Source organism: Rhea pennata, chromosome 13 (genome assembly GCF_028389875.1).
Source record: "Rhea pennata isolate bPtePen1 chromosome 13, bPtePen1.pri, whole genome shotgun sequence".
Taxonomy (NCBI): Eukaryota; Metazoa; Chordata; class Aves; order Rheiformes; family Rheidae; genus Rhea; species Rhea pennata.
In genome coordinates, this window is record NC_084675.1 from 13,557,272 (window position 1) to 13,584,236 (window position 26,965).

The window sequence follows — 26,965 nt, forward strand, 5'->3', positions numbered from 1 at the left end:
TCTTTGCTTTTAAATCTGTCCTTTATAATCATTTTCTTCCACTGCTTTTAAAATGGCATTTATTGCTGATATTCTCCTCATATTATGGTACTGACCAAAAAAATCTGAAAGTAAAGTAAGACCTTACTTTGATAAAGCAAGGTCTAGTCCATGATAACAACTCAAAACAACTTGTTTTTGCCACTAGGCTGTACTTTGTACAAAGTACAACATAGTAGACAAAGTAGAACATAGAACACCATATAGTATGATGCTTATTTTGCAGTTGCATCTTATTTCCAGATTCCACTTACCTATCTCACCTTTTGAGGGTCTCCAATCACGATGACAGTCTCAGGAAAAGTGTCAGAAAATGTTTTGGCAACAAACACTCTTACAGAACTTAGCAGATGTCTAAATATCCCCTCTAGACAACATGCTCAATTTTCTGAAATAAACAGCAGTCAAAAAATGCATTTTTTCTAATGCTAGACCTGCACAAATCTTGGCATTTCTTTGTGTATACCTAGATTTGTTTTATTTAAGACGAACCACTTTAAATCTAACTTTCTATCTGTTAAATGTAATAATTGGCTTCAACATCTAGGAGCCCTTTCTCTTTGTGATGCAGTGTCAACACAACATATAAAGTGCAAACTGATCATGACTCAACCTCCTTACAACTTCAGCACATTTAACAAATAAAAAACTTTTCTGTTGTTCAGAGAAATTTTGTCTGCTGTAACACTCAATCTAGCCCCTAAGAATGAAAATTTGGGCAAACTGTGGACATTGCACTTGGAACAATTATGCAAACTGATTTCCACCTTATCTCATTAAAATCTCATCAATAAAATATTAGCCCAAAATTCACCTACATCTCCCTAGCTAGTAGTAGTTACCAGTACTAAACAACACTATCTAGCTCTTGTACAGAATAGCTTTTCCATAGTTTTAGAATACGGATTTCAACATACTCTACAAGATAGGTAAATAGTCACCTCTGATCTCTGTTACCACTACACATTTCAATGCTGAAGTCTCCTTTGTGCAAATCTACATTGCACACGGGACAGGGTACAGAGAACTCTCAAGTTGCTAACAAGGCACAAGTCTCCTGCCCAAAATACAACTGGAAGAAATATCACCACATCAGTACAGCTAAAGCCAAGTGAGCAAGACCTAGGGACAAAATCTGGGTGCAATAGCAACATGAGCTACCATCTCAATATTTTACACCACTTTGGGTTCTCTGTATATAACAAAGCAGCCAGAAATAGCTCACAGATCTTGGCTCCTCTGCTGAGTTGTATGGATATGCTCCTTGTCTTTCATTAATTTCTATCTAAATGATAAGCAAACGTACTATGTCACTGGTTAATAACAACTGATGAAGCCAATGTCACTTCACAAGTCCCAATTCTGCTAAAAATCTTCTCATACACTCACATTGTATTGTATTTCTGCAAATAAAAAAATTGCTTTCCTATGATTTTGATGTTCTTTTTTCTTCCTCTAAATTAACAGCAGTATATCAAAACAACAACATATGAAAATAGCTTCTAAATGAGCTCTCTAAAAGCACTAAAAGATGGCCACTACTTAGTCTGCAAGGGTATTTTTCACTCACCCTAACAGGAACAGTATCTGACTAAATGTAACAGTTTTTAAAAGCCACCGTTCTGACTAACATGATTCAGAATGGCGTAAATTGAGATGTTCTGAAAGTCTTTATTATAGATTAAATATATGCAGTGATCTAGATTAATACGATGCCTTTCCAAAAGTGTTGTGGACTCTCTCTTAACACTGTCCCTTCTGTAAAACAGAAAAGTCAAAAGAAATGAAAAGCTAACAAATTCTCCAGATTTTAAAATAAACTGGACTACTACTGTAAACTGGCTGGTTTGAAAGAATCTATATTCCAAAATAAGCTTGCCCTTCTGCAGCTGGACAGTGTACAAAGCCAGCTGGAATTCTCTACAGTGAGCTTCAGGCTTGGGGAATCTGGAGCTCAGCCAGGTTCCTCCATCAGTGCTGGCCACCCTTCGGCAAGCCAGCTGTAATCTCTTCTCCCGGACAAGTCCCAGGCAAGATAGCCAGCAGCTCCTTGCTGGGCTCTGAATTTGGGGAGCACTACTAAGCATGAAGAGTGTGATTGCTGTCACCACAAGAAAGTCAATATTACAAACAATTACTACTGTGACATAGATGCTGCTGGAGAGTTTGCGTGGCATGTAAGTTGATGGCTCTTGTGATTTATCAGACTGTTTGTGTAACAATTCATAATGCTGTAATTTATAATGCTACCTTTGTCTGTATAGAACTAATTCAAGGGCCATTAAAAAGTGCTCAGTTAACACGTTTGATTCTATTCATTGGTCCCAATAAATTGAAAAACAAATCCAGATAGCCTGTATTAATACTAAAGCCTGTTATCTTTTATGTAATCACTTTTTGTAAGTATTTTCTCAGAGAAATAATATTAAGCATGGTTTTCCTCTGCACAGTTTACCACCTTTGTGAAAATGTAATGGTCATCTTACACACCCAGTAAGATGAAAAGTCAGTCCTAGATCTACCATCTTTTCACAGAAAAGACAACAGAAGTCTTCTTTCACCCCTCACACCACTCTCCCCAATACTTTACTTTAGCAGTTGTCAGCTCCCATATATTGCTCGGGCATATTGAGTAAGATAACAGAGTAACTCGTCACCCTGTTAATCTTTTCTCATGTTAATGTCATGAGTGTTTACTTTGTGTATGCACTGCCAGGCGAGAGGACACACAAAAGGCATGTGAAGGTAAAGAGCTGTCTCCACATAAATTTGGCTTCTTCAGAAAACACTCCACAAAAACTAACCACAGGAGTGAGAATTCCTGTGGCTCTGTCAACACATTTTTGTTCTACCTCAGTGTTTCTCAAAAGCTGGGGTGCAACTTACTTGGTAGTCACATAAGTGTTTAAAGGGTGTTGCAAAATGTTGGAAAAAAACAGCATTACCTGGCAATAGACCTGGTCTAGGACTGCAGAGTAAGATCTGGCTGGAATTACTGGCCATAAATGTTCTTTCTTGTAAGAAATCAGCTAGCTGCTGACAGAAATTCAGTTTCCCAAGACAAGGAGTAATTTTTGCACCTACTGCCAGTAATTACAACCAGTTTCTGCTCCCCTACCTTGAAAAACCAAGCTATTGTCAATTCAGTGTTACATAAAATTAGATAAATTGAAAAGGAGTCACAAAAAGCTCAAGAGCCACTTTTTAAAATAAGACAACAGTCCAGAATGAGTGGGGAGAGCCCTTACTAAAAAGATTTCAGATAGCTAGACAGAAAAACAAAAGCAGCCAAGTTCAAATGCAAGACCATATCCATGTGTGTCTTGTGGGTATTATAAAAGCCAAAGTCAGATGTTTTATAATCAAAGATATTCTTACACCTTAGAACTATGCTCATTGAAGACTGCTAAAACTATATTTATTTTATTTTAAATTTAGTAATTTAATTGCTAGAAAGCATTTGTATGGTTCAAATGACCCAAGGCTCAGATATTTCGAAATTGTGTATTGTTACATTTAAATTAAAGTAAAACAAACATTCTCTCCCCACACACTCTACACACTATTTATTTCCTTTGTAGAGCCTATAAATTCAAGGAAAGATGAGTGTAATGTGTTACGTTATCATATTTGCATTTTAGAATCTTGATAATATAAGTTTTCATCAACTCAATACACCCTTCTCAAACATGCCAAGTTGATTTTGAAACCAAAGTCAAGTACTTTACTCACATATACACGAAAGCCACATACAAAGAAACTCTTAACTCTTTTCTTAGAAGGATACCTGTACAAACTTATGGCCTTTGTAGAAATTCTAAATATAGTTTAATTATAACAGTATACACACACACACACTCCTACACAACAGTGAGATAAGCTCATCACCCTCTCAGTGTATAAATGGCTATACAATTGCCATATCACTAATGCTATGAAATCAATGACTTTAAGCATGTAATATAGCAGCTTCCAATATGTGCGTGGATGAAAAGTTTTTTTTTAAATAGCAGGGTATGGCACTATTTCTAGACCAAATGTACCAGCACAGGATAGTTGTTCTTCTATAATATTTTATAACTATGTATAGAAAATGTTAAAATGAGCTACAGTTAATTTTAATGCAAATTAATCTAAACAAAACAGTATACATAATCACATATAAAAAGTTACACTTTTGCCTGTAAGTCTTGAAAAGCTTTCTGCTCTGCTTCTGTAATTAGGTAAGGGTCCACTATGATCAATCACTATATTTCAGAAAAAAAAGGCCAAGAGCCTACAGAACCCTTCTTCAATTTAAGAGATATTAATATTATTTAAATTAATGGGACTACTGATGATATATAAAGATTGCATATGTAGGTAAGTCTCCATGATATTAGATGCTATCATGTATCACAGAAAACGATATAAACAAAAGAAAGTATTTTTTCCAAATGACTTGAAATAAAATTAACATTAAAACCTGCTATTCGGTCTGTTCAAATATTTGCTTTCATACTACAGTACCTACCAGTTGAGAACTCTGATTTGACTGTACCACCTTAACCTGAGGAGGCTGCACTGTATTTGATACAGAGACCGTGCAAATGTTGTTTGGTTGCCTTATTCCTATTGTCTGCGTCGTGACAACAGCGGAAATGCTTCCAGAGGCAGACTGAGGTAAAACTTGTGATAGCTTGGTTTGTTGAAGTGACTGCTGAGACGGCTGTCCTTGCAAAACTGAATGTTGACTATTCAGTAAAGATTGTCTCAATGCAGGTAGACTTTTCTAAAAACAGGAGAAAGTTTATGAAATATCAGATTTCCAAGCTGTCAAAAAAAAAACCTTGAAATTTTCTATAAATTTAAATTAAAAGAATATAGCTTTCTTTCCAATTATGCAATCTGTCTATTACTCAGAAAGAAATCAGATTGAATATACTTCATAGTAGGAAAAGTTCAGTTTACATTTTTAGTAAGCTTTCCTTTTGAATTTAACAATACAAAAGATTTTGATGTGTTCTAATTCCACCATAACAGGAAAATATGACATCCCCTCATCAACACTCCCTCCTTAAAACACTCAACTATCTAGAACTTGTGGGAAGGGCAAAAAAGGGAAACAGGAAAGGCAGAACAGTAGGAACAACTCCATTCCCATTGCATGCTAAAAGCAGCAAGTTGCACCAATTTCCTGACGTGCCTCCAGTACCTAGAACAAGATGATTTAACTGTTAATGCCCTATAGCAATAGTTGTTTACTGTAATATTACTGATCTAATGTATTCTGACTGGATTAGAAAAGTGTACTATTGCATGCTTCATGTTCAGACCAGTTCAGCCAAAAAATACAGTTCTAAAAGGATATCCTGTATCTTTATGAACAAACTTTTTATTTTTTATGTGTTAGTAGTGCTCTTTGAATGCTCCCCCAAGCACTCGTAGATTTCAAGTGTTTAACCCAACCTATAGCTCCTTCTCAGCTTCTACTATTTATTTAAAAACATAATGGCTGTTGCCAAGAGAGGACTTCAACGAAAAAAAAACAAGTTAAAAATTTTCCTCTGCAGTCACTTCTCGCATAATGATAAGCAGCAAAAAGCACAAGTAAGGGGTAATGATATCGTGAAAAAACAGAAGGGGAGAGAATTGAAATTAAAAAAATTTGAAGTGACAAAAGAAAGGGTGGAAATCCGTGCTAAACTGAAGTTCAGGACTAGAACAAAAATCTCAACGCATTTGCTTTTGAAATGATAGTTGTGCTTTGTTGGGGCAAACGTGGTTCGTATGCAGGTATATATTATAGCTAATGTACAAAGAATGAATTAGAAGTTTACCACTACATATACTAATTTAGGACCTAACAATTAATAAATGCACTTACTATCAAAGCAGAAATTCAATTATAGACAAGATTAGTCCCAGCTTACAGACAGGATCTAATAATTAATTATTTAAACAGTATTATTCAGTTTAGTTTTTAATAGTCATCATTACATATGTACTGAAATGACTCTCTATATAGACTCATATATAGATCGCAATCAACAATATGGAAGTTATTTAATTACTTGAAGCATTCTATAGAAGTAACTTGCAATTCTTCCAAATGTGAATATTGTACTTCATCACAGAAAACGAGTCTACTATCACAGAAAAGTAAATGTATTACGAGAGTAAAGTTTCACTACAGAACATATGACGTGTAATTTCCAAACTAGAGAATAACCATTTTTTTACTTAAAATTAGTGACTAAAATAGCAGGGCTACTCAAGAAGTAACTACAGTTCAGCTCTGGACCACAAGTATGTTTTGCTTAAACCTAAATCAAGGTCCCAAACAGACCTGTCCTCCTGGAGGAGACCCCTGTTTCTCAGCAGTCTGGTGCCCTGGCCAGGAGCGCTGGCTGCAGCCCAGTGCCACAGCTCGCAGCCATGAAGCAGGCAGCAGTACCTGCCTGGCCAGGCAGAGCTGCAGCCTGCACGTGGCAGTCCGCTGAGCACATACAGCTTGGTAAAACTACCCATCACAGCAGAAATTAGCACTACAAAGTAAAAATTGAGTACTCCTGCTCTAGACAGGCAAAGCTAATGCCATTTAAAAGCATATTCTAAAACTTCAAGTATGGACATCTGCATTGACATAAATTTATCTAAACAATGTTTACGTTACCTTAAGGAAAGGTACAAGATATGGCTGAGGAGATGATTTGAGCTCTGATTGAAGGCGGCCTGTAAATTCTTCCGGATCAATCTTTGCATCCTTGGTGGGGGGGGGAACCCATAACAATGCAGTTTAGTTTTTTGATTGTTTCCAGGTAATAATGAGAACATAAACAACTGTCACGCTCACACTGTAGAAACACACACACTTCCCATATATAAACATACAAACATACACACACACACCCAGATAGATATGGATAGAAAGATACGGCTAGCTAGGCTACCATATCAAGAAAAACATTTAAAATTCAAGTAACTCAACTCCTCTGTAGCTATAAAATCTTTCTATCACGAACTAATTTATATATTTACCATGCTGCTCAGAAATAAGGAATCTCTGACCTTTATACACAGAGTGCCCTCAGGGATGCACACTTTTAAGAAACAACTAGATCCCACAAACACTCAAGTCTTTTCAGTAATTTCATTCTCTTGATAACTTTTATACAGCAATTTCTGGTGAAAAATATTAAAATATTAACCAAATAAATCCAATAAAATATTATCCAAAACTGGATAGTTGAAGTAACCATACAAACTACTATAACAGCAGCTAGCTCTTGTAATAGGAAAATATTTTTACTCAATTTCAAAACCAATTTTGAAAGTCTAATTTAATCCAGTAAATATGCACATGGATTTGTATAGATTGATACATGTAGTGCATTTGCATATAAAAACTGTACATATACAAAATATTCAAATACGTGTGCACACGTATATACAAATTAAAGATATATTTATATTTTTATATATATATATAAATATATATATATATATATATATAAAAAAAAATATACACTTATATAAAACTATAAGATATTTAATAAATACAGGAGACTCATTTAATCCAAATATATACCTGAACTCAGCAGCTTAGCAGAATACATTTCCTTTAGTCCTAGAAATACTAAACTGTCTTGTACAGGGTTCATACAGTGGTTACAACAGTTACGGTTATAACTTTTTACTTTAACAGTTACAGTTATAGCTTTTTACTGTTCTGTACAAGACCGTGGTTTAGAAGAAGAAAAACTTAATGAATCCTTAAGGAAAAAAAATCTTGTATTTTATTGTGTTTGTCTAAATAAACATGATCCAAATGATATCCATTAAAACAAGAGTACTTTTCATAAATACCTATTAAATAATTTGTTGGATTTCGTTTTCGAAAAACTAAAGGAAGCCTAACTTAACAGATTCCTGAATATGTGTAATGCATAGAATATTTGCATTTTGATGCAGTCCATCTTCCTTCATTATTGGTATAGCAAAAAATTATGATCAAATCAATAATTTTCAGCATGCATAAATAACGTGTTTAGTATATAACTGATATAACGAAAGGCAACTAAATATTTACCAACAAATCCTGAACCAGAGCTTTCACATTACGGGATGTTTCTGGAGAAGGTGAATTATGAGAAGCAAGTTTTATAAGGGTAGCTAAAAAGTTTTTGCATTTTTTCACATTCTCTTGCATTTCCTGTAAAAAACAAAACAAAAAAAAAGTCAGATGCATGCTATTCAAATCATGATCACTGCATGCACTAATCACTATAAATAAGGAAAACGCAAAATTGGTTCTAATTCAGACAGAAGACATTAGAAATACATCTGCAGTTATTTTACTATTGTTGCTAGTTATCCAACAGTTTCTTCACTTCTTTATGTAACTAATTATCATACCTTACGACTAATAACAAAAAATCAACAATTTTTAAATGATTGGTTCAGTATCTTTGTACAAAGCAGCTACAACAGTAAAATAAGATTAGAAATAAGTTTCCAAACATCATCATATCTAATCTTTTCTTCATCAGTGTAAAAACAGATATTCTAATTTTTTCAGCTGTCATTTTTATATGGTGTAATTTTATCTTACTTTGAGAACCAGAAGTGTTACACTTCAGTGTAACAACAGTTTTGAGGCCCAGGAACATAATAATGAGGAGGTCCACAGACTGAAGGTCAGATTGTTCTGATTACAGAAAGCGCTTTCTTGCTATTGAAACGTATATGGCAGGATAGGTAAAGCTGACCATTATTGCCCCTCTCAGAATTTGTATTTCATTTACTTGAAATAAGAGGAAGGGTTTCTAGTTTGTTAAGAATTTGTTTCATCACAAATAGTGGACTTGCATGAAAAAAAATGCTGTTTCTGAACCAATCTGAAAAATTTACACAATACTAAGAAAAATGACAGATCTAGAATCTACATACTTACCTGTGACACCACTGTAGTTCCAGGTACAGGAGAGCTTGGTATGACCTGGGGCTGTGCTGGTACTTGTGCTGTTGTATGAGGCGGAAGTGGCAGCCGAGGCTGACCCTGGGTTTGCGCTGAAGCTTGAGTTTGCCCACCAGTAATTACTGTGGGTTGTTGAGAAGCTGATGTTCCAGTTGCTACTGTTGTTTTGAATAAAGTTGGAGCACTTGTTGCAGCTACTGATACCTATTAATATTTTACATTGAAAACCAGATAATTCTCTTCTTTTAAATCTTTTACTCAATCATAAAGTTCTTAAAAGCCCGATAAGAAAAAAACATTTCCTTTCAAATATACCTTTGTTGACAAAATAAACCCACTGACTTCAGTTATTTGCTTTAATCCTAATTTTGTCACCCTTTAACTATGCTGAATAGCCAAAGGTCTCATTAAAAGTTTTTTTATTACAAAAATAGACCACTAAAAATGAATTTCTATAATCCAGCTCTTTAATATCACCATGCTGATATTACTTGTTTAACACAACTTTCTGAAAAACTGACCCTTATGATAAGCACATCAACTCCCAATGATCTATGTCACCAGTTTTCCAATTACCGCTACCACAGTTACAGTGACAGATCGATACAGATGACAAAAATGCACTAATACAGCTTCCAGGTTTAATCTGGGCCCAGCAGCAGTACATATGCTTTGGCACAGTGCAAAACCCTACCTCAAAAAGCTGTTCTGAACCCAGCTTAAAACTGAACCAATATTACCCTTTTTATTATCTAAGAAACAATAGGAAAAAATACAAACAAAATATCTAGGCTATCACTCAATATCTTTGTAATGGTGAGATGATTGTATTTTATTAATTTTTGTTTTTATGTTTGTAATAAAAGCAATTTGTTAACATTTCTCAAAGTCATTTTAGAAAAAAAATCACACAATTATGAACTTCATTTCCCCTTTTCTTCCCTGCCCCCTCATATTTTGTGCCTTATATTCTTGCTACTTACTGTGGTATGTGAAAGAATAGAGCCACCTGGTAGTGTTGCAGTAGAAGTAGCACTAACTGGTGTAGTAGATGATTGAACAACTTTGGCTTGCACTGGAAGTCCTAGGCGGACAGTAGATGTGGCCACAGAAGTTGGTTGCTAGTAAAGGAAAAAAGAGGAATCTACTTTTTCATCTTTATAACTTGATCTCCAAGCTTTTTATCAATAGTGATTATACAAATAATTATTAACTCTGCAAAAAGAAAAACTATAATATGTTTAACCATAACTTATTCTTAAATATACAATAACAAATATTCCAAAAATGAGCTTTCTTACTGTTCAATGGTAAGATGTTTGCAGTATTTCCCCTAAAAGCTATTTCTCATACAGCTGTCAAAAAGATTAGAAAAAACACAATCTTACTTGTGAAAAAACTGTTACATCGATATTTTACTTAAGCTGTAATATTTACATGACGCTATTACTCATCAAAATTTGAGTTTATAGTTGTCAATAACATATATAGATCCATTTGATGTATTACAGTGATTTTTCTTAAAAAATTAATATGGAGACAAAATATAAAGAACAGAAAAGATTTTAAAACAAATTTAGATGAAATTATATACAAACATTTTACAGAAATCATGTCTAAACATTCTGAGAACCACCAGCATAGAACTCGCATTCTATAATCAGAAACAACTGGATGCAGATGAAAGAAAATGACTGATTTGCAACCTCTCACTAACAGAAACTGAAGAACAGTTAATTCTTCTTACACGACAAGTAGGTCCACTATGTTTGTAATTTATTTTAATTAGGAGAGATACACTGAAATCTCTTATAATCAAATAAAAAGATACAGCAGACCAGATATAGGAACAAAAAATGTGAACGGGAAAGTATCATGTAATTCAACAGAAATGTAAAATGTATGGATGAAATGCATAATGCCACACAATGTGGCAATTCCAACAAAAGAAAAACACTTGTTATTAAAAATGGAGACCACAATTTTCAAAAGGATTCTAAGCATACAGTTAAAAAATATGGTGTCTGCATAAAAAGTGAAATTGTACATGCAAATAAAGTAAATAAGCACCTAACTACTGCATCACATTAATAAATTCACATTCAAACCCAAAGCTGCACATGCACTGAAATTCCTGCTGAAAATGTGGATAAGCATTGAGTATACTCTGAAAGCAGGTAACAACACAGAAAAAGAGAGAGATACTGCACTATATTTTTTCTTTTACCTTCCAAAGCACAAGTTAATTTCTCTTTCAAAGAATTTCAAAACCAATTTAAAAATTTCTTCATGTCCCTTTCACATGCCTCAATTTTAACCCAGAAGAAATCATCTTTTCTGGAGAGAGAGGCAATGTCTACAACCATTAACGCTTACTGATATTTCCAAGGAGGGTCAACTTTTGCCCATTGGGATTGTGTATTTTTATAGTGTGCATAGTTATCGACAAAATAATTAAACTATATAAAGCACGCTTATGGATTCTCTTATGAAGTAACTGCAGCACAATGAGGGCCAAAATGCCTATAGACAAAGTTGCATAGGCATTAATAATAAAAAGGTAATTTACTTGCTTCTTATTCGCTGCTGGTCTTGCATTTTATACTCTCTTATAACTTGCATTTACTAAGATTTGCATCCAAACATGTATTTAGAAAAATTCATACATTCTCTAAGTGGTTGTAGTAACAGATTGCGGACAATATTGTTTCTCATGAGATTAAAATCATTTTCCTTGATTCATATTTTCAGTTATATATCTCTGTAATTAATACTTTTACCAAGAATGGCTTATTTTAGACTCTTATATTGTCCATTAAACCTACATAAAAATCAAAGAACATCCAGTATACTTAAGAGATCTCCAGAAGGAACAGAGGCCCAGATAGGCAGTCAAAGCCCCAAGCATTCCTTACCAATCAGTCCAGCAACATCTTCTACTGGATATCAATCATCTGCACTCGAGGAGTGGGGGGGGAAGTCTACCTGACATCTGAACAAAACCTTTTTGTTTGTTTGTTTGGATAGCTTTCAAGATTTTTTTAAATCTTAAATTGGGATGTCTTCCATACTGAGGCAGCCTAGAGGCAATAAACAGCATCATCACGAATAGGTAGGATTGTCTGTCTTTTTGCAAGAAGGATCACATAAGCTTTTTCTTTTTTAAAATATATCCTTCTTTTCTCTATTTTAAAGGAGATCACTAGTTTTAAATTCCTTAAAATACTGGTTGAATGAAACAATATGTATCTGATTAATGTTTCCATTTAATATAAATATTGTGTATGTTGTTCATTTGCTTATAAGCTGTGTTTCCAACCTAAAAATACAGCATGCCTGTGTTCTGAATCTGTCCCCTTCTTGTCAGTAACAGCTTCCAGAGGTGAGGATTTACAAAGAAAGCAGATAACCAGGCAAACCTCTGGCAGCCATTTGGTTCCAAGAAAGACCTGCAGCCAGAAATCCGCAAATACAAAGCTCAAACAGGCAGCTAGAGAGTTTTTCTCAGCTAATAAATGCCTACAATTTATCACAGGAATATACTTGAAAACTAAATTGCTTATAAGTGAAATATATAATTTCAGTATCATAATAGCATATTACCTGACAAAGTAGGCAGCACATTTCATACATAGCATTTCACAGTGCCAGACCACAAGAGCCAACTGTGCAAAATGAAGACTAAATTCACTTTGCTTTAAAAATAACCAGTGATTAAAACCTTTTGATGCAAAATTGCAGTAAAAATCTATTAATGTGTTGTGTAGTAAGAAAATGCCTTACAACTAAAGAACTGCAAACAAAATAGTGCAACAGTTTACAAATGTAGCCCCAAAACTCAAAAACGTTAAAAGGTAAGTATGAAATGAGTGGATCAGAAATCTAACAAGGAACTATCCTGAAGAAATGTGTAAGTATTATGAAAATGATCTACAAATTACATCAGTAAGTTGCCAGAAGGCACTATAAGGGACTCCCAATGCAAACACATCAACAAAACGAAAAAAAAACTCTGATACAGAAACCAACAGTTGAATTTTTTAGGGAAAGGGAAAGCTGTAAACAGACCTCATGAAAAATCCATCAGAAGGAGAACGAAAATGTTCAATATTATATGAAAAAAGGCATAACCCAGTGTATCAAGTTTCTAGTGGAATAGTTTAAAGGAATTCATGATGTTCTTTAAATCTGCTAAGGCACGATGCTCATTAAATTCCAAAGTTATCAACAGAAGCTTGGAAAGGAACATATTTTCAAATGCAGTTGTATTGTTTCTGACTAGACACATCATATATTTTTCAGCTGCTTAAATATATAAATTACTGTTTAAGCTTTTTTTGAATACTTGGAAATCAGTAGGCAGGACACTAAGACGTGAACGAATACAGTATATACTCCAGAACAAATCCCCGTAGGGACACCAGGGTATGCTTAGACAGCTTTCTGCATGCAGACCTCACTTTGCTCTGTCCACACAGAGCAGCTAGATTCGCTAAGCGGAGTACAGCACAGAGCAAATGCAGATATAAGGCTTTAAGCTGGATCTGGCTCACGTCTGGCCAGCTTGGAAAGTGGATATACCAAGATTCATTCTGGCTGCACAAGTCATGCAGATAATGCAAGTTACTCCAGTTTCAGGGCGGAATAAGTCACTTCGCGCAAAGGCAGTCAGTGTACATTATAACTGATCACAGAAGGAGTCAGTTTGGAATTACTCTGTATACAGTAAATTCACTCTCTAAATAGCTACGTCTTAACTTTCCTGTGTACAGCTTTTCCCCAAAGCTATGGACAAATGGAGAGAGAAGCAAACCTTGAGGCATAAACAGGCACAAATAATGTTGTATCTGCTGTGCACACATAAGCTGATTTTAGATTTGAAAGTATAAGGAACATATAGGCTGTGTTTAGAAAACCAGGCCATCTGAATAGGGAAAAATTATCTCAAAATATCTGGGGATAATTTACCATTGTCAAAGCAAGACTACACCAATTTTAGGTATTGCATTATGTATTCACAGCTTTATAAAAATCAAGGCAGTTTGAACCGCCACAGGCTAATTCACTGATGTAAGTAAATGCTTGCAAGCAGGTTTGTGGCATACACATATTTTGTATTACAGTACCACCTACTGATGAAGACTACAGGTACCAATCTACCTGATACTAAGAAACTCAATCTCTGCACTACAAAGCAAGAAACTCACTTTTGTCAAATGTTACCTGTACTTTTTGTGAACAGTCCTGCCAATCAACTTAGCCACTATCAATCATCTCAGGAAGACAGAAAATGCTCCCATAGTATTTAAGCTAATATTAACAAGAAAGCAGGGGCAAGTTTATCAATATCAAGTGTCTTTCAACATATGGCATCTGCCAGGTGCTACACAAAATTCAGTTTAACTGAATTTGATTTTTAGGGTTTAGATTTGCAAAATCTGAAATAAAACTCAGTGAAGATTTCTTACAAACAAAACTGGCCATCGTTTTGTTAAACATCAACAATGTTTAACAAAGGGGAAAAAAAAAAACGAAGGTGGGATCACGGACACTGGCAGAAGCATCGAGTAAAGGTCAAATCTGGTAGTTCATTTCAGAATAAATAATTCATACAATCTTTCTCACAGAGAAAGCTGGTAGTCCCACATACTGTTAAGGTATCAACACTCCTGGTCAGCAAAACCTGTTTTCTGATACTTAGAAGTCTAACAGATTTCTAAAATGTTCATACAGAAATTTAATATGCTTGTTGACTGCCTCAGACTTCTTTCTTTTTTCTTTCTCTCTTTTTTCTCTCTCTCTCTTTTTTTTTTTTTTTTTTTTGGTGGTGGTGGTGGGCAACGCGACACTGTGGTTCACCTGGAACAGCGACTTGGAATTTGGTTGCAGAGTAATTTGTACATCGAGGATTTGATTTTTTTTCCATCTGGTAAAAATACAACCAAATTGAGACAAAGTACTAAGAGTTTAAAAACTTGGGATTTGCACATGATTACAGAAGATTGTTGGTGGTAGAACCTCTCATAAGCGAGTCAACACTAGCCAGAATTTCACTGCAATTGCCACTCGGACACACTGCAGCCTCACCACCAGCCAAGCAGCAGAGCCCACAGAAGGGAGACGCTGCTGTGCTCTTAATGCTTATCATGCCCCCTCTGGGCTCACACTGTAGAAAACTAATGGGGAGGAAGACACAGAACTGGGACCGATTAGACAAGACAGGCAGAAGAGCTTGGCCCAAAGAAAGCCTCCAGAAATCAGGAGTTCTGAGTTTGAAACCCAGACCTTCGAAGTCTCGGCATCCTGCTGGTGTAAGCAACACCTGCATAACCCATCATCAAAGTACTTTCTCTCCTCTAGAACTTCTCCATCTATAATCACTACGGATTTACTGTAAGCTCAGTTAATGGAAGTATGCAGTGGGTCTAGAAAAATCCCAAACCTGTGACTTTCAAAATGATGGCACATACTGTTTAATGACATGAAACACAATACACTAAAGCTTTAAAGTCAGGAATTCAAAAAGAAAAAGGGTATACAATGCATTATTTGGCCTTTTTTTTCTACGGAAATCCTAATTCATCCAGCCCAGGGTGCATATTCTAGAACCGTATTCCAGATCTGTGAGAGGTTATGAAAGAGCTTTGTCTTCTGGACACTGGCCTCATTCAATACTAATGCTGGAAGGAATGTATAAAGAAAAAAAGAAGAAGAAGAAAAAGATGGCAACTGGGAGATGAGGAGGGGGCCAGCAAACCAGATAATCTGCTGACTAAAAAGCAGCTGCATGTTGGCCCTAAAATTAGATTGCAGTCCTGCCTGAATTGCACAGTGCCTATGGTGCTGCACAAATGCTCTCTTGCACACAAATACAGATATTCTATTGTAATCTACATTCTTACGCTGTATATTTATGAGTGCACAACATGAAATGTGGGGTTTATGACCAAGAATAGTCACAGCTGCAACTACAGACAATGAAGTCAAACTAAGCACATAAAAAAATCAAGACAGTTTTTTTTAATTGTTCATCTAATGTCTCCATTTTCTATTTATAAAAAGAGTCTAATGATCTTCTTGACTGGGTTGTTAAAAAAATATTATAGGGATAAGCTTCACAAAAAAACATATTCGGTTATTAATTCCCACTTCAAAAGAGGACTTTGATAGTATGCCACAAATAAGCTTCGAACAACCCATTGAACGTGGAGAGAAAAATGTTAAATAATTCTTCAATAAGGAAAACTGTCTGATGTACACATTGCACAAATTAGAACAACAGAAGCATGCAATACCTATAAAACCTGCAAAACAGAATATGAAACACATTTCCTCTTCATGAAGTTAGTGGAATTAGAAGAATAACCTTAGCTCCTGTATCATTAGGTAAGTTCTGACTGTTGCAAATTTGTACCCAAAAAGGAAATACATATACATTAATGTCTGATTAGACAACTAACAAGCCCTGAAAACGTATTCTAAAAATTAAAAGTAGTAAATTATTCTTTAAACCACCAATGACAATTATCAAGTTGATAACTAACCAGTCTCATAGAAACCTTGATCAACTATGTAATGAGAAACTGAAATTCCAATAAGAGGAGGAAAGATACTTAACATTTTGCCTACAGTCGAGGTTTATAGGTTAGTCCAGGTTATATAAGTTTCAGTGACACAACTGGTCCATTAAATACATAATCAACATGAAGGTGCACCTGTCAACTTCCACAAACCTGTCCATCCTACTAACACAAATGTATTCTGAGGAATAGCATACAAGAAAACCCCCAAAAGTTGTGTATACAAAAGAAATAGTACAAAACAGTTTATTTAGAATAACCGTAATGCTTCACAGCCAACAATAAAGATTTAATAATTTGCTTAAATTTCTGAAAAAAAAAACAATTATTTGTCAGAAAAGTAGGAAGGGTGTGAAAGAGGGTAAAATAAGATCAATAAAGCTAAGGGGAAAAGTTGGTAAAAATTAAAAGTAGATATAGAAATATAAACATTGTCAAAACCCCAGACATAGCATGTTGTCAGAAATATGCCAGATTTGGGCATACAGGCTCAGCTCTAGAGAGAACAGCTTCTGAAGTTACAGACAAGTTTAGAGCTATCAACATCATATTTGATGGCAAAGACACTGCTGTGTGCATCAGACATATTCCCACAGCAAAAATCTATGCATTTCCAGGGCACCTGATTCAGCACATTTCACAAATTCAAAAGTTTTTCTTTTTTTTTTTTTTTTTTTTTTCCATTTGAAAAAGCACAGTAAGGTGAAGCTTACTAACAGAAAGTAATCATCAAAATACAGAAAACAAATCACTGAAGCTTATATCATGAATTCGGAGTAGAATAATGCCTAAAGCACAAAATAACGAGACTAGGGGAAAAAAGTCATTTTCTTAAAAAAGGAAGAAAGAAAAGATATATAGATAGATAGACAGATAGATACAGATATAATTGATTGTTCTATTTATGCAGTATAAAGAAAACTGTAGCAGACTTGTTAAGTAGCCCATTTATGTGCCTAAACATTTGGACTAATCCATCAAATTTGCACGTAACTTTATAACTTGTAAGTTAAAAAGCTACAAATACAGAAAACAACTTAACCTTGGAAAACACAGATTCAAACCTGAAGCAGGAATATTATCAAACTCTAGAAATGAAATCATTTTCAGCAGTAGTCATACTAAAATTCCAGTATACAGTAGTTCACCCTAGTTGTAAGTAAAGAGAATAGTACATGATAAAACATTATGGGCCAGACTTAAAACTAACATTGGTCTTTTCTGTATATGAAGATGTAGAAGGTTGTTTCTCAAGCTCCTGTGCTGTTGGTTGTGCCACCATAACTTTTATTTTTGTAACTAACTTTAAAAATATCTGAAAATTGTTTAAAATAATTAACTTATTTTTGTTTTTTGGTTATTCATATAGAGCAATCTAGGTAATAAAGTACCAAAACCAATAAACAAAATACGCATCAAAAGTATGAAAAGTCATAAACTATACAAATGAAAAATGTAGATAAAGAAACTCACCAAAGAAAAACTAGATGGCAGCACCTACCTATTTTTCCTAATTTCACAAGTTTAAGCTTCAAAACAAGATATGAAGGCTGAAGTTTAACTGTCTGAATACTCAGCTTAGAAACATCTAAAATTATTTATAATCTCTGAAAAATATAGTAAATGCAAAAAAAATCCATGTTTATTTCACTGACTTGTAATACATGGCTCCAGAATTATATTCTTCTAACAAGATTAACTGAAGTTCCATGCAATTATAGCTCTTACTTTCTAAAAAAAAAATCTATATCTTAACCAAGATCCTATAACAGATAAAACTTTAGCAACATTATTTTTTAATATTCAGCTAACATTAATTTCAATAAAAACTAAAAAGAAACTAAAACATGTAAAAAGGTATTTAAGCAATTATACACAGTTAATTCAAACTAATGTTTTATTTCAACACTCAAATATTTTTCTCATTTCATTATATTTTTTCATATAAACTACATATGTTATCAGTGAAAAAGTATTCACAGCACAACAGATACCGTACTCAATGTATAAAAAGAGCATAATCATCTTCCATAAGACTAAGTATTTCCATGTAAAATGTGGGAAAATAATTACAAAAAAGAAAGATAAGTTTCTGTTAGCTGCAGCAGCAAAATGAATCTATATTCACAACGGAAAAAACGTTGAGTCCCTTTTCCTAAAACACTGTAGTTAGTATTCTCCTCCCTTTACAGTCCTCCATTCTCTCATAATAGGACCTAAATTAAAATTAATTTATGGTATTTTACATATTCATGCTTCTTTTTAATACTTCAATTACAAAAAACATAAAGACACTAAAAGATCCTTAAAACGTCCAATATATCTCCACATTACAGGTGCTTCTCCTAACTACTGCTTTCTCCGCAATATTCAGATTTTATTTCTCTCTGTTATTTTCAGATTCTGATTCTTCTGATTGACTCCGTTTCACCGCTCCTCACTGTCCTTCAGACACTGCACATCCTTTTGTGACATATTTCCATGCTCCAGAGCTTTCTAGTTTGGCATTAAACTGATCAGAACCAAGAATCTTCCTGCAAGGTATCTGCTTGTCCTGACTAGGCAATTTTCCAGAGTTCCACTAGGAACTGAAACACAAGGGATTTATTCATATTTTACAGAGCAACAATTGAGAGTAGCAGAAGTAAATGTCTAATCAAAGATTACCCCACTAAAGAGACAAGAAGAAAACTCATCTTTCCTTCAAAAAGGATTTCTCTATCTTCTTCCAAGAACCTTATATACATTTGTCTCAAAGGCTATATACCATTTGCTTACATCCCCTACCTATAATTCCTAAAAACCACAAAAAACAAGAGCAAGGCATTAAAGTCAAACAATAATTTAAATTGCAAAGACAAGCACTCAAAATGTAAGAAACACCAGATGTGTTTGCTGTACGACATCGGTTACGTGCCTTGATCATCTAGCTGACGCTTCTTTCTTCGTACACTCGTCATGCAAAGTCCATAATTCACTGCATACGTATGGAAGAGATTAACATAGGATGAATGCAGAGTTATTTATCTAATCTTTCTGATCTTCTGTATGTTTGATGCTGCAATCTAAATATTTTTTTAAAAAACAAGGAAAGAAAAGGAACGGCTGTATGAGCTCCCTACAAATGTAAATACTGTTAGATACAGGTATTTGACTTCTGAACCTTCAGCAATGTAACATGTTTTTTCAACAGGTAACAGATAAAATCACTGTCTTTAAAGAAAGTGTTATGCTGAGACCATATGCTGAATCCAAGCAGAGCAGACTACACTTTCTCTATTTCAGCGACTTTCATTGCTCCTAGACAAAGGTGATGCTTCCCTCACAGTGCTGTCCTGGAAGTGAGCACAGCTGCTGGAGATAGAGATATTTCCACATGCTCGAGTTGCATTCACTTTCTCCCAAATAACTGGGAGATCTATCAGGACAGTCATGGGATACGGGATGAAAACTTTGTTACGCTATTAAGCTGAGGAAGTAAGGTTAGAAGACAGTTTGGACAACTCTCTATGTATTGGTCAAGCCAGCCCCATTTAAAAACATTTAAATTGTGTTCCTTATTCGTCCTTTCTTTTCTCCCCCACCTTCCTTTTTTGAGAGGGGAGGAATTACTTGTTTGTTGAGGTGACAGATGTTCAGATACACATTTCTGGTAATTTATCAAGCCATCTTTCTTGTCTTTTTATATTATCCAGCTATTAGTCAAAATAATTCTTAAATGAGCTGCCAAAAGTAACTGACAGCTTTTGCAATTTCCGTGTAACATTATTTAATGACCTGTGCTTTACATCTAACTGAAAAGCTCATAATACTGTTTCTTAACAAAATAATTATTTAAAGTGTACATACAAATTCTAAGTATAAAGCTGAAAACACTTAGTAAGCTGAGTAACTTATTTTTGACACAGCATAGCAATCAGGGCAATCCAAATAAAAGTAATAACAACATCTATGAAGCATGGAGGCTTTGGCTTTTCTGAGACAGATCGTACATTCTTAGTAACACGCTATTTCCTAGAATGCGCAAAGTAGACTGCAAATTTCCCACCTATGTCCACCAAGTTTTGTTTCCCACTAAGAAACAAAGACAGTTTTCTCAGGGTAAGACACAAGCTCAGTGACTGAAGTACCTCACTAAATTTTGCATACTTAAACCCTCCTGGATTTTAATCCAAATAAAGCTATCTTAAAACAATAAAATAAAAATATAATATCAGATTTAATGAGTTCTAACTAGTAAAATACCAATGATTCCACTAATGCAAAGGATAGATATCTATTTGATGTTCTAGAGGTTAAAACGACACTGCCTGCAATGTTTGTCAATCTTGTGAAATACTTCTCAGGACTCAAGCAGTGAGTGTTTATATTCTGCCTGTCTCAAGCCAATAGCACATGTAGTTCGTCTGTGCTTCAGTCACAGTAGAGACTAGGACTCCTAAGTTTTGTACTTTAAAGACATAAAACATGAGAAAAATTACTTTCCATATTTTTACAAATTTTTACTGCAAATTTGAATTGACAAACTTTTGCTTTCTGAAATCAGAATTTTATGCTGAAAGAGAAAAAAATCAGTTATCAACTTACTAGAAGAATTTTTTTTTTGGTATACAATCAGTGCTTTAGAACTTTATTCCTTTTCTTGATCAATCATAATGGTTACACCACCAAAAAAAAAAAAAAAAAAAAAGGCTTCTAAAAGCTTGGCATAATATTTATCATCAGGCAAATACCTCAATACCTCCAGAACAGCAATGTAAAGCATCTGGTTATAAGCATTCCACTTAGTCAGATGAAAGTCTAATTTTGATATAATAAAAACCTTCAGAACTTAAACATTTACAATCTGGCTTTAAAACTTTGCCAACATTTTAAAAAATATTTTAAGGTCAAATATATACAAAACTTAAGCACTGCAAAAAATGAAAGAGTCTGTAGGAGACATGCAGAACCATGAAGTAAAATGTACATTTTTCCAAGGACTATATTTAATCATTTCTTATCTTTATTAGTTACAGCAAATAAAGAAATGATGCAGTACTAGTTAGGCAGGTGTCACACATCTGTCAAAGCTGAGGAATCTTGACTAGCTACAATACCATGATTCTAATCCTACAATCATAAAATATTTAAACTATTGCATCTTTTAAAGCACTTGCCATTCATAACCCCTTCCTACTTTTTTCTACTCTCAACAAGCTTTTTAGCCCTCACAAGTATAAAGGAATATCAATAATGCGGTGCAACAAGGTATCTGGCTTGGGCAGAACACTGCACAGTTACATCCTTCTAAAGCCAGAAATCATTCCCTCAGCATTCAGACAGCTCTGCAACCACATCAACATGCGGTGTCCTCACAGCTGATCTAGCAAGTTAGATTAGTCTTTCCTCTACAACCTGAACTGCTTCATGTAAGTAGAGAACAGCTGTCTGAGGCCAACATGATCAGCTCCCAAACATCTGCTGCACACACGTCTTTAAGGCTGACTTTCAGACTGAAACTAATCTTCCAGAAAACACTGAACATAGGCAGGAAAGCAGTCTACTTACATTTTTGTGTGCTTCCCCAGATTCTATGCACAATAAAGCTGAATTCAGTATTTTTCAATTTACAATTTGTTAATATGCTATGAATGCTTCCACTCTGAATTTGAATTCTGCATACTAGCCACAGTTGTTAAAGTTATGTGAAAACTAACAATATGAAGCAGAAACAGTTGAAGCTAACTCACTCATTAACAGCCTGACCTCGTATTTTTGGTACAGCCTCACCCCTCAATCTCTACTTTGCATTTATGCTATACACTCATCTCAGAATTTGTTGCTGGAATGTTTGCTATACAGTCTCTTGGTGCCACCAGTAGAAATCTGATTGTATTTATTCACCAAAAAAGCCCACACAATCAAATACAGACACACTAACTGAAAGGAGAACTTGTTTGAATTTTTGTTGCTGCCAAACTAGTCATAAACTCTGGAAATTAACATAGGCTATACTTCTGTTTATTTTTCCTAAAATACACTTATGTTCAGAAGATTCTGCAGGTCTTCCTTTCCTTCCAGGCATCACAAATGTAAATATTCACCAGCTGCCTTTCCGCAGAGAATTGTTATGTATTTCATCTAACAATGTTTACCCTTTCTCTGCCAGCATAATATTCTTCAAGTATTTCCAAGTTTTTTTTTCCTTAAAATATATTTGGTTGAACTAGTTTCTTCCTAGATAACACTTACGTCTGAAATTTACTTTCCAGTTGGCTACTCTGTGTTTTAGATTTATTTTCAATTCACCAATTTTATTCCAGCTTCCTACATTCCTGTTCTCTCCTAAAATGTTTAAAATTGCTCTTAGTCTGAATTAAACTAAACAATCTTTTAGGCTCTAAATATATGTTACACCATACAAAGCATATAATGCCCTATCAATCAAATCTTTAACATTGAGAAATATGCATTTAAGTTATTTCAACAAGTTATCTAAGAATCAATCAAAAAAAATTTAAAGGCATTTTCTTCAGCTCATTTTATTCAGAATTATCTATACATTCACAAAGACCTTAAGCAACACTAACTTAACCCTATCATTAAGTCACAGCTGGCCTGTACTAACATTCAAAAATGTCTGCATCTACATTTTAGTAAGATAGTTTGTCTCAAGCCCCAAACAGCCCAAAATTTTAAACCAAAGCAGATTACAAAGTAATTCAAAAATGTAACAACATGCCTTCACCCTGGAAAATAACTTCAATAGAGTGTGCTTTTTTCAGCTCAGAATAGGTTGATGTAGGAAAGCATACTATGCTGTCAATTCACATAAAAAAAGGAAACATAGCCAAAAACTCAGACACAACTCAAAGTGTAGATAGATCATATCCAAAGGTGGATCAAAGGAATCAAACCCTTGTTTTGAACAAGGAGAAAAGTTAATCGTTGTAAAATCTGTATTAATGAGTTTTTCTTTTTTCTTCTTTCGAATGAAATTTGACTAGACGGTGCATCCATATACCACACTCAGAAATCAGAATGATTCTGATACAGAGGAACGGCGTCAGTTACTGAATCAGTGGTATATATTCCAAACTAACTTCTGGCTAAGACTGAGCCTCCAATGAACTCACAGTCCAAATAGGGTCTTGAAAGAATCTATAATGTAGATTTTCTCAAGCACTTAAAAAAAAAAGATCCCAGGCCCCAGAAAGAAACTAGAAACTGCACTGCACAAAATATTTCCTGTTTTCAATAGAAAAAGCAGGGGGAAAAAATTAGCAAAAACATATGGACTAATAGTATGCAAGATAAAGGAAAAGGTAATCCATAAAAGCAAAGTGAAATCAAACCAGACATACCTGAGTTGTTGATAGGCGAAACACTGGGCCACTTGTGGGCACTGAAAGTCTGGGTGAAATGCTGGTAGGACCCTGTCCCTGTGTTTGTACTTGAGCCTGCATTTGAGCCTGTGCTAGAGCCTGCTGAGGGACCATGACAAGCTGTCCAGCATCTGTGCGCACCAAGACCATACCTAATGGGGATAAAGTAAGGGTAACTATAGAATAAATAATATATTTATTCATATATATAACATATGAAGACCATCTAACTAAAGAATACAAATTAAAATTAGAGACCTTACTTTTTTTTATCTTGTAGCTTTCTTTTTTACTCTGGTATAATAAAAGATTTTATTTCAAAGAAGAAAAGGAATCTCTACTAACAAACAAAAATTATTATACAATTCAGGTTGGAATTCCCACAATTGTATTTTATGGATAATAACAGTGAAAAAAACTGATAACTGGCATGTACAGGAGTGTAGAAATATTTAGAGGTATAGCTACAGTCAGCAGGACAAAACTAGAGAGAAACATTAATAAGAATAAAATATAACGACAGTCCAGTAACTGAGAACAGAAATCAGTATGAGCATACCAAGGAAAATGACATGAGAGCTTTACTAAAACAGCTTATGGGGATGCATACATGCAAATATTAGGCCAGACATTTCTAACTATATAATTTTCAATACTTAGTGTTTGAGCATTACCAGGTAAGTTTGTTATCCACCATCACTGTATTAGGAAGCACTACATATGGTCTAGGTATCACAAAAATAGTGTCATACCCAGAGAACCAACACAACTACTCTTCAACACAAAACAACTGAAAAGCAAACATTCTAGCAAAACACTAGAGGAATTACTTTAAAATTGACTGCCAAAGGACGCTGGCAAAAAAGTGTTTTCCAAAACTTTCTGGTTATAAACGAGCATAACTTCTGATTATTTTCTAGCGATGCATTTCGCAGGAAGAGGCCATCCACAAAACACAGTTAGTGCCACGAAGCTTTGCCCTTAGTGAGACTGGCCTACGTTTTCCACAATCAGCAGATCAGAAAAGGGGAGACAACAGCTAATTTGGCCCCCAGGCCATCTGGAGCTTTACAGTTACTGAAGAGCACAGCAAAGCATGTAATATGCTTATTCTAGTTCACTCAGAATTAAGAAACAGTTCTCCAAGCAGATTATTTCAAGAAAATTTCCAAGTTAGTTCCAGAATACATTCTAATAATTTAGATGCAAGCAGTTTACAGTGTAATATCACAGTGGAACAGGACTATAAACATCTTGCCACTTGCTACTGAAGAACCAAAAAGTATGGATTTAGGAAATCTCTGTTATGCTGTTGGTAACATACGGTGAGTAGACAACAATTCCGTAACTGATCATGATGTACAAATTGCTTCATATACAGATTTTTCTTACTTCTCGGGGGAAAATAAAGAAGGTAAAAGCATACACCCATTTCTAATTATCAGCTTTTGAAAAAAAAGAAAAAATCTCAGTAAATAGACAGGATTGTGAGGATAAAGAAATTTGAGCGCTATTGTATCAAGCAAGTAACAATTTCCAAAAGCACCTTCCTCCAAGAAAATCTTTTTTTCAGTCTCAGACATAGAAACACAAGTCCTGATCCTGTGGTGAACACGTGTGTGAACTACTGTGCCAATAAAATGTCTCACTCACCTACACTTACATGCCTCCAGCCAACCTCAATTTCTAAAAGCACAGACAAGCAGAAAATCTGTGTCACTGAAGTAAGAGTTCTAGAAATCCAGGTTTAAGGTAAAAGGTATAGAGAGCTATGGTGAAGATGACATGCAAAAGATACAATCATAACTCTCTTTCAAAGCCCAGAGAGTAATTTTTAAAAGAATTTTAAAAAAATACATATAAATTTTTAAAAACCTAACTTTTGGGGTCTGTTAGCCCTTCAAACACCAAGCCTTAGAGCTTACATTTCTAGAAAACTCTGCAAGCAGATGATTATTTCATATATGCCATTCACTATTTCTAAACTGTCTGGACACAAGTAGTAGTACATTGCCCCAACTAGTCAAAACAGACACCACTTCTCTAATTATGTTATGAACTTTAAATAAAACTCCTTATAGGCCAAGGACTAGAAAAAGCACGTGTTCTATTTATACCAAACAAATTCACATATATTTTCATAATTTCTCTTCTAAATTTGTAAAATTGATTCTGAATAAAAGAAACTGAATGGAATGGTCAAATTAATGCAGCACATGGTAGACAGTATCAAGAAAAGTTGCAAGTATAATTACTGCACATAAATGTTCAAACATTCATTTTCATATGTTTTAATTCAGTTTGGGGAACTTTAGGTTTTAATTTCTTTTACCAAGCAATATGTACAAAATATTCATATCCTCAGAATCCGACTGAATTACTAGACTGGTAATTTGCCTATTATCAGTCCCATAAAGATGAAATACCCAATTTAGGAGCTTGTATTATATACTCAGATAACCTACTCTCAAAAACCGATTCTATATTTCCTTAGACAGAAGTTTATGCTATAGGAGCTAAGTGTGATGTTTCAAAATCACTTATAAACTATTCACTAATCTAAAGATAAAACTGAAAAGTTTCCACAGTAGTATAACGTTTTCTAAATATATGACAAGATTTTGGTTTTCAAGGGCTCCGTTTTCCTCTTATGTTTGAAGGAAAAATAGCAGAATAAAGTATTGGCACAATCAGCTTGGGAAACTGAATGGAAAGATTAACCATGGGAAATCAAAGGCTAAAGCTAATAAATTTTAGTTTAAATAGTAACAATTTGACTTTTACATCCAACTTCTTATATGTTTTAAGTTAGTTAGGTCTTCATGAAACCACAGAGCTTTTATCTGATTGGAGCATTACAATTCGCAGCAGAAGTTTCATGAACTATGGCCACATACACAATTAGTTAAAATAAAGTTAAATCAGAAACAAGCTTTTACACTATCACATTTTTCACTCCACCTACCTCATTAAATATAAGGTATTTTAGTGAAAGAATTGTTTCACCAACACATGTTGAA

The 26,965-nt window shown here is 34.5% G+C and overlaps 1 protein-coding gene across 1 annotated transcript in view; it reads right to left on the reverse strand.

The window, feature by feature from the left end:
• The window catches only part of LOC134146046 (transcription initiation factor TFIID subunit 4-like), a 150,178-nt gene that overhangs the window by 121,274 nt on the left and 1,939 nt on the right, over nucleotides 1-26,965 (reverse strand). The window contains exons 2-7 of the mRNA XM_062586179.1: nucleotides 23,925-24,097; nucleotides 9,982-10,119; nucleotides 8,975-9,202; nucleotides 8,111-8,233; nucleotides 6,695-6,784; nucleotides 4,553-4,810 (exon numbers count right to left, since the gene is read on the reverse strand). Of these exons, the coding sequence (XP_062442163.1) occupies nucleotides 4,553-4,810; nucleotides 6,695-6,784; nucleotides 8,111-8,233; nucleotides 8,975-9,202; nucleotides 9,982-10,119; nucleotides 23,925-24,097 (1,010 nt within the window). The remainder of the gene's footprint in view (nucleotides 1-4,552; nucleotides 4,811-6,694; nucleotides 6,785-8,110; nucleotides 8,234-8,974; nucleotides 9,203-9,981; nucleotides 10,120-23,924; nucleotides 24,098-26,965) is intronic.